A 12,436-nucleotide genomic window follows, 5' to 3' on the forward strand; every position below is an offset into this window, starting at 1 on the left:
TCTGTAAAATCTCTCTCTATATATATATACATTCATTTCTTACCATTTCCCATGAGTGTATCTTTTGCTTAAGGCACTTAGTAAACTTAAAGGTGAATGTTAATCTGTCAACAAAATTCTTGAGAATACCCATACCGTGTAATTAACAGGTTAGGTACAATGAAGTGATTAAAAGAAAACCGTGATTATGATTTTCTTTAGAAAATTTGTATCTAATGTAGCAAATTCTGATCTGCTGTTGCTCTGGCAAGACAGTTCTCTGAAGATAGTTAACATGAAATTTATTTAAAATTTGTAGATCATTTTAGTACATTAAGATGCTTTTTTTAAATATGTGCACTTATGAAAATTTCAATTTATAACAAAATTTTCTTTTTAAAAAAATTTATTTATTTATTTTGAGAGAAACAGAGACAGCACGAGTGGGGGAGGGGCAGAGAGAAGTGGGGGAGAGAGAGAGAATCCTAAGCAGACTCTATGATGCCTGACACAGGGCCCAAACTCATGAAACTGTGAGATCATGACCTGCATGGAAACCAAGCGTCAGATGCTTAACTGACTGAGCCACTCTTGCGCCCCTGTAACAAAATTTTCAATGTTGGACAATCCTTCAAAAATTGATCTTTTAAAGGTATTTAAATAAAATAATTTAATTCAAAAAAAGACTTAGTTCTTATGAAGTTTGACTATAATAAAAGATTTATGTTTAATTTTCTGTACCTTTTCTGAAGACTGATTTTTAAAGGAAGTAAATTTAGGAAAAAATATATTGATTTTATTTCCCTGTTAAACTTTTTTAAAATCCCCATTCCTTTTATCAGAAAGACACCAAGATAATAGGAACAAAAGATTCTGTTAGTGGGTGCCTCGGTCGCTTATTTGGTTAAGTGTCCCAACTTGGGCTCAGGTCATGATCTCATGGTTTGTGGGTTCAAGCCCTGCATCAGGCTCTGTGCTGACGGGTCAGAGTCTGGAGCCTGCTTCGGATTCTGTCTCTCTCTCTCTTAAAAATAAATAAACATTAAAAAAAAAAAGATTACCTTAGTACTATCAGCAATACAAACTTCGAAGAGATATAGATTAATTTTGATTTTGTTCTTTTTTTGTGCTGTCTAGAAATGGGTGAACAGAGAGATAACAAATTTTGACTACCTCATTCAAATAAATACAATGGCAGGACGAACATATAATGACCTTGCACAGTATCCAGTGGTAAGTTTTATAGAAATCTCATACATATGGAATAGCCTTTCAGTTCTATAATACATAGAAATGTATGTGTGTATTATGGTTATTTTTCATCTTTCAAAACATAAAAACTGTTTTTGCCTTTGTGTATATTTTCTCCCTTGCTATTTTCAGAAAGATTATAAACACAAAGAATAATTAAATAATTAAAGCTTTTTTTTCACTTCACTAAAAATATTCCAGTGGAATTATAGGAAGTAATGCTTCTGGTTATGGAACTGAAGCTGAATAAACATTTGCAACAAGGAAAATATTTCTAAAGACTATCCCTTTTTGTCTTAAATAAGCATTTGATATTATATATGGGGATAGTAGCTTCTCTGGTAAGGAATGTCTGAATTGTAAATTGTGGCTCTTTTAGTTTCCCTGGATTTTACAAGATTATACCTCGGAAGAGTTGGACCTTAATAATCCATCTGTATTTCGAGATCTTTCCAAACCAATTGGAGTAGTTAATGATAAAAATGCCAAAGCCATGCGAGAAAAGTAAGTGTCTTTTATCCCTTTTGAAAGACACCCATCACGTGCACCTGGGTGGCTCAGCTGGTTAAGCATCCAACTCTTGATTTTGGTTCAGGTCATGAATCATGAGATTGAGCCCTGCGTGGAGCCACGCACTGGGCGTGGAGTCTGCTTAAGATTTTCTGTCTCCCTTGCCCTCCCTTTGTCTCTCTCTGTCAAAAAAAAAAAAGATACCCATCATTTTTTATGGTGTTTTTGAATTTGTATTGATTTCTCTTATGGCCAATCAAGTGTTACTTTTTTTAAATGCACAACTACTTTTGATAATCAGAGTCTGATAATCCCTTCATGATGTTTTGAAAATATATCTCTTGTCCCTCAAGTATCTTAAATATATATAGGCTGTTTGTTTCCCTTTTTTACCAAATTTAAGTTGATATTGTTTAGAATTTCTTTCACCTTGTCATATGTATGTGCCGAAAGATAATTTTTCTTCCCAGGTATTTTAGACTTAATAATTCTCTAACATGCAAAAACACACTTAAGGGGCACCTGGGTGGCACAGTCGGTTGAGCAACTGACTCTTGACTTTGGCTCAGGTCATGATCTCGTGGTTTGTGGGTTTGAGCCCCATGGCTTAGGATTCTCTGTATCTCTCCCCTCGTCTCTCTCTGCCGCTCCTGTGTGTTCTCTCTCTTCTCTCTGTCTCAAAATAATTAAACTTTTTTAAAAATCCAGCAAAAAAAATACCCACTTAATATAACATTTTTGTAGATACAAAATTAACACTATTATTTACAAATAATGTGAATAAAGAATAGTGAAATGTGTAGAAAGTTACTATTTTAATTAGGAAAGGAATTTTTATAATTCTGTATGTTTACAATTGACCCTGTAAATGTCTCACGTTTTTTTTCAAAGCAAGTTGCTGACAAGTGAAAGAATAGTCTGATTTTAATTTCCCTTTTTCTCCACGTGAAATTGTGGATGACTTGTCAGTTATGACTTCTAATAATAAGGGCAAAAACTGTTTTGCAAGCAAAATAGATTTATTTGAGAGTAGATTGTACATTTTTTTTCTTTTATTTGCAAATCTACCTTAGGACTTTTTGCAGTGTTTAATATTTGATCTGATATACTAGTAGAATTCTGCCATGTGTTGCCTCAAAGTTTTTCTGACAATAACAAAAGAACAAGGTTTATTTGTTTGTTTTTTAACACTGTTCAAAAGGAAATAATTGTTTTAAATTTCAACAGTTGGGGCATCTGGGTGGCTCAGTCAGTTAAGTGTTTGACGTTTGATCTCAGTTCGGGTCTTGATATCAGGGTTGTGAGTTCAAGCCCCACATTGTGCTCCTTGCTGGGCATGAAGCCTACTTTAAAAATAAATTAATTAATTAATTAATTTAATTAAATACATTTCAGTGGTATATGTTTTTGCATTGGTACAGATGACTTTGACCTGAAAACTTTTATTCCCTTGAATATTGATTACTGTGTAACAGGAAATTGGCCTCAGCTTGATGAATTAATTACTATTTTGGTTTGAAAGTTTAATGTTTATTTCCTCTAAAAAACTTCATTCTTATTCAGATTTTATACCCACTAATTCAGATGTTACTATTCAAACCACCATTCAAAAACGATTACACACTGGTAGTACTTACAGAATCACTATATATATCCTTTGTTTATTTTCTGGGTTAGGTCGTCTTCCTACCCATAATCTTCCTTTCTTTTCTACCTTCTTCTCTTACCTTTAATTGTTAAGCATTCATTTTCACAATTCTTGACTGATCCTCCATATTTTTCTTCCATTACCTTGGCCACAAAGGGATGTCTCATTATCACATTGCTTACAACAGCAGAAAAATAGAAACAGTCCTTAATATCTAAAAGTAAAGAAATAGTTAAATTGTCATACATTCATATATGTCACTGTTATAAATACCACGTGCCTATTAAAATAGATTATTCAGTTACTTGGAAAGACATAAATAGAAAATGAAAGCCTAGGTTATGAACAATATATTATGTATAGCACTTTTATACTGAAATATATTTGTGTATTAACTTACACATTAAGGGTGGCAAATATTCATCAAAATGTTAATGTTGGGGGGATATGGGGGGCTCAGTTGGTTAAGCATCTGACTCTTGATTTCTGCTCAAGTCACAATCTCACAGTTTGTGGAATTGACCCCTGCCAGCAAGGAGCCTACTTGGGATTCTCTCTCTCCCTCTCTCTCTCTCTGCCCCCTCCTCAACTTTTGCATGCATTCCTACTCTCTCTCAAAATAAATTAATATTTTTTTAAAATGTTAATGTTACCTCTGTGGTTGATTTTAAGTTTCTCCTTTTTTGGTTCTCTGTGTTTTCTTTCTGTCTTTTTTTTTTTTTTTAACTTTTTTTAATGTTTATTTTTGAGAGAGAGAGAGATAGCACATGTGGGGGAGGGGCAGAGAGTGAGAGGGAGACACAGAATCCAAAGCAGACTCCAGGCTCTGAGCTGTCAGGACAGAGCCTGGCTCAGGGCTTGAACCCATGAATGGTGAGATCATGATCTGAGCCAAAGTTGTATGCTCAACCAACTAAGCCACCGAGGCGCCCCTTTGTGTGTGTGTGTGTGTGTGTGTGTGTGTGTGTGTGTTTTCTGATCTATCTATAGTAAATATGTATTATCGTATGAGACTGTTTCAGAATCCAGTTATTAGTGATACTATGTTCAGAAAGAAGTATCAATGGATAAAATTTTTTTATTTATTAACATGGTGTGATGATATGAATACATACATAATGAATAATATTAATAAGGACTTTTTAAAAACTATGTTTCTAACAATGCAATACAACCTTAATGTCCTCCTAATGTAATTTTACTGTTGTGGTTACAAAACTTTAGTTTATTTTTTTAGATATGAAAATTTTGAGGATCCTATGGGAACTATTGATAAATTTCATTATGGTACTCACTATTCAAATTCTGCTGGGGTTATGCACTATCTTATTCGCACAGAACCATTCACCACCCTTCATATCCAGCTTCAGAGTGGAAGGTATGTTTTGGATACATAAGCTGTTTTCTTGAGACTGCATGTTAGTGTTGAAAATTCTTTGCCTTCGTGTCATGTACTGTATAACAGAGCCTTATCTTTTTTTATTCTCTGGTATTAGGTTTTGATTCATTTCATAGCCTCTAGATGAAAATAGCCAAACTAGTTTGAGAATGGATTAGTCCAATTGACTTACATAAATAACCTTTAAGGAGAATTCCTTTTTACTGTTATCTAGTGTACCTTTGTGATTCTTACTGGTTTTAGGAACCTACCAGAGATTTAGAGTTTAAACTGATTTCAACCTAGATCCAAGATGTCTGCCAGGAATTCAAACCTGACCAATGCTTATGTATTTCTTTTTAAAATACTTATTAATCACAAGGATTACATTATTAGAAATAACTGACACAGGTTTGTAATGCCATTGTATTATATTACCTGTCAGAATTATAACTTACTATGTTTCACACTTTCCTAATAATTCTAAAGAAACAGGCTTCTTCATGAATCCTTGGTTTTCCAAAGTATCCTCTAGGTAGCTCCCTGTTTATTCACATTTTGTCTCCATGTTGCCTTATTCTTTAGCATTACTATTTTGCCTTTCCTACCCACCCAATCAAGCTATTTAAGCATTGCCTATTCTACTTTCTTTGCTTACAGTTTTATCTCTCATAATTAACTTTTACTCCTATTTTTGTACAATAAACCTTGGCTTTCAAGAAGAGATTCTGTCCCCAATATCATATTAACCATCTCCAAATGTTACATTTACCATGATAGCAGGTAATTTTCCCCACATTAAAGTGTAAGTGGGTCTTTTCAGCTCTTAGTGACTTTATCAAATAATTTTATTACAAAGCTTCAAAAATAGATTCTGTGCTTCAAAAGATACCATCAAGAAAGGAAAAGGACAACACATTCAGGGCGAGAAAATATTTGTAGATTGTGTATCTGATAAGGGACTTGTATCTAGAAGTGTACAATGCAATAAGAAACAGACAAATGACCCAATTAAAAACTGAACATGGGGCGCCTGGGTGGCGCAGTCGGTTAAGCGTCCGACTTCAGCCAGGTCACGATCTCGCGGTCCGTGAGTTCGAGCCCCGCGTCAGGCTCTGGGCGGATGGCTCAGAGCCTGGAGCCTGTTTCCGATTCTGTGTCTCCCTCTCTCTCTGCCCCTCCCCCGTTCATGCTCTGTCTCTCTCTGTCCCAAAAATAAATAAACGTTGGAAAAAAAAAAAAATTAAAAAAAAAACTGAACAAAGGATCTGAATGGACATTTCTCCAAGGAAGATATACAAATGTCCAAGAAACATATGAAAACATGCTCAATATCATTAGTCATCAGGGAAATCCAAATCAAAACCAAATTGAGATACGTCTCCAGACCTATAGTGATGGCTATAATAAAAAAGACAGATAATACCTAGTGTTGATGAGCATTTTGAGAAATTGGAACCCTTATATACTGCCTGTGTTGGAAATGTAAGATGATGCAAACTCTGTGGAAAACAGTCTGACAGTTCTTCAAAGGGTTAAATACAGCATTATCATATGGCCTAGTAGTTCATCCCTAGCTATATAGCCAAAATACTTGAAGACATAATATTCACACAGAAACTTGTGTACAAACGTACATAGCAGCATTATTTGTAATAGCCAGAAACTAGAAACAGTCTATCAGCTGATAAAGGAATAAATAAAATGTGATATATCCATACAATGGATTATTATTTGGCCACAAGTAGGTAAAAGGAATGAAAGATTGATACATGCTGCGACATGGATGAACCTTGAAAACAATATGCTAAATTAAATAAGCCAGACATAAAAAGTCATATGTCGTATGACTTACATGAGATGTCCAAAATAGGCAAATCCATAGAGACAGAAAGTAGATTAGTAGTTGCCAGGGAATGGAGATAGGGTGAATCGAGAGTGATTGTTAATAGATCCAGGGTTTCTTTTGGGAGTAATGAAAATATTCTAAAATTGTGGTGATTATAGCCCAACTCATTAATATACTGAAAACCACTGAATTGTGAATTATATGTAAATTTTATCTCAGTAAAGCTGTTCTCCCCCACCCAAACGAAAAATTCTACCATTGAAACTATATTTCCTTGAATTTGGATGCACCATCGTTAGACGTTATTGATGACCCAATCATTAGCCATAATTAAATTCAGAGTTCTGCCAAGTTCACCTCCACCTCAAAACAAGATTGGTAGGAATAAAAAGTGTCAAATTAGTCATCAGTGTCAGTAAGTCATTACTAAGTAAATCCAGGAAGATAATATCAAAGGAGATGAAACAGAAGATGCTTTTTGTGAATAGAGAAAGTATAATAAAATTGCAACATGACTACTTGAGCTTGTTTCAACTACTGTAGGCCTGTGATGGAACTTAAAAATAAAGTTAGCAGCACCTGGGTGGCTCAGTTGGTTGAGCGTCCGACTTTGGCTGAGGTCATGATCCCACAGTTCATGGGTTCGAGTCCTACTGTCAGCTGTCAGCTCAGAGCCATTTAGGATCCTCTGTCCCCTCCTCTCTCTGCCCGTCCCCTACTCATGCACTTTCTCTCAAAAATAAACAAACATTAAAACACATAAAATAAGTTAATGGTATATGTGAATAAAATATAAAAGCTTTAGCCACAGAACTATTTCCCTAACTCACTCTCTGGTTTTTAGCAGAAGAGTTTGTAAAGGTATTTATACAGAGAGGATTAAATCAGCATTGCTATGGATGTTGTTAATCATGTATATTAATAATGATATTTAAACTCTGTGGTTTTAAAATATCCAAATAATGTTTATTCACTCTTTGTAATGAATTTACCTCAGCAAAAATTAGACCATCCTTTAAAAGTCTCTTAGAGACTGTTAAAAACTGAGAACAAACTGAGGGTTTATGGGGGGTGGGAGGGAGGGGGGGGTGGGTGATGGGTATTGAGGAGGGCACCTTTTGAGATGAGCACTGGGTGTTGTATGGAAACCAATTTGACAATAAATTTCATATATTAAATTAAAAATATATATATATATTAAAAAAATAAAAGTCTCTTAGATTTACATTTAATTTAATTATTTGAAAATTTTCTCTAGTGTTATTTGGTTTTCAGCTACTTTGACTAAGATGATACTTGTGATTAAAATTACAGTATTAGTTCTTGGCAACAAGACTTGGAAGATAGGTTATCATAAGAAGGAGAGCAAATTGTGTTTTTAGACATGAAGAGAAAAATTAATGAAAGAGAAGCTCTAACCATTAGGAAACATGGGGAGAGTTTAAGGTTTGTTTTATGGTTGTTGTTGCTCTCCTTCAGTATTCATTCACTGTTCTCTTCCAATCTCCATGTGCAGGTTTGACTGTGCAGATCGACAATTCCATTCCATCCCTGCCACTTGGCAGGCTCTCATGGACAATCCATATGATGTGAAAGAACTTATTCCTGAATTCTTCTATTTCCCAGAGTTTTTGGAAAATCAAAATCGTAAGAAATAGATTAAAAATTTACCTCAACGGGTCCCAGTGGAGGATCCTGAAAAATACCTTTCTGGATATTTTTGTGAAATTCTGTAGATTATTTAAGGTTCATTCTGTCTGTACTATTTAGTAATAGGGTTTAACCAATGCCCAGTTGTAGTCTTACTTTTCCAGGAAAATGCTACACTGGCCTATGATGAATCAAATTTGAGTTGGTGAGAGAATTTATTAGAGTACAGTGTTTACTAGAAAGGAAAAATGCCGTTGCTCTTTCAGCCATATAGCTAACCACTTAGGTTAAAAGTGTTTGAGTTAGATAAGATGAAAATTTAGATCAGGGGTTAGCAAACTATGGGTCCATGGATTAAATCCACAGGCAAACTCATGTGTTTTTAAAGTTTTGTTGGAACACAGCCCAACCAGTTCATCTACATACAGATTGTGGCTGCTTTCATAACATAACAGCAGATTTGAGTAGTTGCAACAGAGACCATGGGGCTCACAAAGCAAAAAATATTCTTTGACACTTTATAGAACAAGTTTGCAGACTTCTGGTTTAAGGCAAATTGAAAATAATGACAGGGTGTAACTTACCACAATATTTGAAAAATCGTATTATGTTTTGAAGTAGAGAATTAAGGAGCCAATACAGTCTTTAAAAATACCCAAATACTTCCTCTGTGAAGCAGTTTGAGATTTATTTTTAAGCACAATAAGATAATGACAAGATTGTTACTACTGGTGTTCTTAAGGGAAATTGCAGTGTCAAAGGACCATTTCCAACTTCTTTTTCCTCTCCTAGTGTGTAATGTTAATGTTTGACCCTTTGCTTTTTCAGCAGAGTTATTTGCCATGCTAGGGAGAGCATATCCAGGGCCTTGTGTCCTCTGATCATACATTCTGGGACATGCTGTTGGCATCTAATTTCTCAGAGTAAGGCAGTTAAAATTGGTCACTTTCAGAAAATCAACTGAGTCTGTTAATGGATTCTGATCCTAGACTCTTACCCATAGGAGCCTCCAAAGCAGGATATCTGCACTAGGAGGGCTGAGGAGATTAAATTTGGATGTAGAAGTTATACTCTTAGCTTGACAATTTCTGATGTGCACTAGAGCAGTTTGCTGTCTCATACTACTGTCCTACTGGCCTCCTTTTCTAACTGTGAGTTGCTTCTTTGTTTGAAATGAGCTAGGTGGGAGAAAGCAAAGTACATTAATTAGAATGTCAACAAATAATAATATTAATTAGTAAAACAAATATTAGTATAAGTCAACTTAGAATTGTACAGGCAAGAAAATTTTAGTATTTTCCATAATAAAACCCCCAAGTTATGATGGTGTTCAGGTAGTTTTTAACATCATCATCAAAGCTAAGTTCTTGTATTTTCATTCTGCTCTTCTAAGTGTTTTGACTTTGTCCTTGGCTAGTCGCTCTCATGGTTACAAATGACTGAAGCATTTCTAGGCATCATAGGCAGATACAATAGAAGTCGATTGTAATTTTTTGTGTCATTTCTTAAGAGTGAGAAATTCTTTCTCATAACTTCTCCCTATTGTCCAGAGCTGAGTCCTATACCAACCCCTACACCAGTCAACTTGTTACCAGGCATAAAACATAGGGCAAGGATGGATACTTGAATAAAATCAAGATTCTGTTACCAAATAAGGAGGAATGGTTAGCACATTGGCAACAATGTCTGCTACATAGTAGTGGGGTTAACAAAGCCACAGGCCCTGTGCATCCTGTCATTCTATGACATTCAAACCTCTCTCCAGCTTTGGAACACACTGATATTTTAAGGCAGCTTCTTTTATGAAGGTCTTTTGTCTTAACACTTTTCTTTCCTCATATAAACAAGAAAACCTCATCTTTGGGACACTTTTGTCAAAATACTGCATTTTAACTATATGAGCAAATCTTTATGATGTCAGTATCTACTTAGAATAGTGGTATGTAAGTATATTTTTTCCATATGACAAATATAACACTTCCATTGAGTGAATTTAAAGTATAAGTTACACCAAAAAAGTTCTAAGGAGTTGTATTTTATAAATTAACCACTAGAAGGACTATATTAATTAATTTAAATGTAAGAAGAATACTGAATATTCCATTTTTGTGTAGATTAAGGTTTTGGTCATATCTATAGTTTTCCCCACTTCTCAACCCCAAATCAATTAGTTTTCTGATTTACCTTATAATAACTAATTTAAAACTAATAATTACCTTGTAATAACTAATTTCATTTTATTTTCATTTACCTTTTTAATCAACTGATAAAATACATTTCCAATATGATAAGAATTGTTTTTACCTGTTAAGTAAACTTAGATCAAGAGAAGGGAACTTGGTTCTCACATTTTACTCTTAATTAAAGAAGAAAAAAACTAAAAATCTTTAGTTTTGTTAAGGATTGTGCCCTCATATTTGTTTTACTTGATTTATTTAAATCTCAATGATTTGATACATTTATTTTTTACTTGTCTTAGAATTTAACTTGGGTTGTCTACAAGTTTCCAAAGATGTAGTAAATGATGTCATTCTCCCCAAATGGGCTAAGTCAGCTGAAGATTTCATCTATAAACACAGGAAAGCTCTGGTAAGATTTTTGTGTTTAGTTATTAGACAGATTACTAAGATAGAGATGTATGTGTTTTCCAAAGAATGGGCTAAAGAAACAGTCTAACAGTCAGAGGAAGTATATCTGACAATTATTTTTCTAGATTAACTTGTCATCTGTTATATATGCTGTTGTAGAAAGTATAATGTAGTAATTTCTTTTGAGATAATGAATCTTCTGATATCGTGAGAATATAGTATAGTCCAATGGATGTATAGCAAAAAAAAAAAAAAAAAAAAAAATGCAATTCAGTTTTATAAGGTACCTGCCTGTTATATTTTAAAGTATTCTAACGACCAAGGTGGTGTAGTTTAGTGTTTTTCAGTTCCCACATTTGTTTCAAATCTAACAAGAATGAGCACATTTTTGTGTCCTCTTGTGAAGGATTTTTGTGTTCTCTGAAGGATTTCAGTAAGTTTTTAATACAACTGCTAAATCCTAAATTCCACTTTAAAAAATAGTCGTTTTTAGCTGAATTTCCAGCTTGGAATTAAAGGAGTAGTGAGAGTTAAGCACTGATAATTGTGTCATTTTGTAAATGATGTGGTTTTCTTTCCCTTTCAATAGTCCACTTAGTTCTCTTTCTAAACTGAAATGTTTCAGACTCTGAAACTAATTAGGCCAATACTTGGAAACACGCCTTGTCATTAATACATAGTATGTCAAATTTACAAAATTCAAGAACATTATATATGAATAAGGAGTTGGGAAATAAACTAAGCAACTCTGAAAAATAATCTGTTACTTACTAGCTAGCCAGGAACTTCTCAGATGTATTCCTCTATAGTATCTATGACATGAAGTAAGGGTCCAGGATTTTAGGAAGACACGCTCCTTATATTAAAATATTAGAAACCTGTGTTTCAGTTATGTATTGCTATATAAAAAACTATCCAAAATGTAGTGGCTTAAAATATACCCATTTTATTATCTCTCACAGTTCTGTGAGTTGGCTGGTTTCATTTGAGCAATTCTCATCTTGTTGAGGTTCTCATAGCCTTGCAGGCATATAACAGCTGAGGTTGAGGTCATCTGGAGGTTGCATTGAGACACTGGAATGCTGGACTTTTCTCTCTTTCCATGTATTCTCAAGATATCTCCTCTTCATGTAGTCTCTCTAGCTAGATAGCCAGATATCTACATGTCCACAGCTCAGAAAAGAGTACAAAATTGGAAGGCTTCTACCCTTTCTTAAAGCTTAAGTCTGTGAACTGTCACAACACTTCTGTCACCCTGTCAAACAGTAATAGGATCAGTACAGATTCAAGAGCAGAGAAAGTAGGGCCAACCCGTTAAGCATCTGACTTCGGCTCAGGTCATGATCTCATGGTTTATGAGTTCGAGTCCCACATCAGGTGAGCACAAGCCCCACTCAGGTGAGCTCTGCTTCTCTCTCTCTCTCTCTCTCTCTCTGCCCCCTGCTCACTTGCACCCTCTCTCTCTTAAAAAAAAAAAAAAAAGCAAGGAAAGTAAACTCCATTTCACAATGGTGGGAGGGAAAAAGAATTTGCAACCATATTTAATCCACCACACGCAGTCTGCCCTCTGACTACAAATTATT

The 12,436-nt window shown here is 34.6% G+C and overlaps 1 protein-coding gene across 12 annotated transcripts in view; it reads left to right on the forward strand.

Annotated features, from left to right (window-relative positions):
• The window catches only part of NBEAL1 (neurobeachin like 1), a 172,410-nt gene that overhangs the window by 120,802 nt on the left and 39,172 nt on the right, over positions 1-12,436 (forward strand). For all 12 annotated transcript variants that reach the window (XM_086719313.1, XM_086719315.1, XM_086719312.1 and 9 more), the window contains 5 exons: positions 1,117-1,212; positions 1,610-1,734; positions 4,626-4,766; positions 8,132-8,262; positions 10,745-10,854. In XM_086719313.1, the coding sequence (XP_086575439.1) occupies positions 1,117-1,212; positions 1,610-1,734; positions 4,626-4,766; positions 8,132-8,262; positions 10,745-10,854 (603 nt within the window). The remainder of the gene's footprint in view (positions 1-1,116; positions 1,213-1,609; positions 1,735-4,625; positions 4,767-8,131; positions 8,263-10,744; positions 10,855-12,436) is intronic.

Source organism: Puma concolor, chromosome C1 (genome assembly GCF_028749965.1).
Source record: "Puma concolor isolate L17-30 chromosome C1, mPumCon1.1.hap2, whole genome shotgun sequence".
Lineage (NCBI taxonomy): Eukaryota > Metazoa > Chordata > Mammalia > Carnivora > Felidae > Puma > Puma concolor.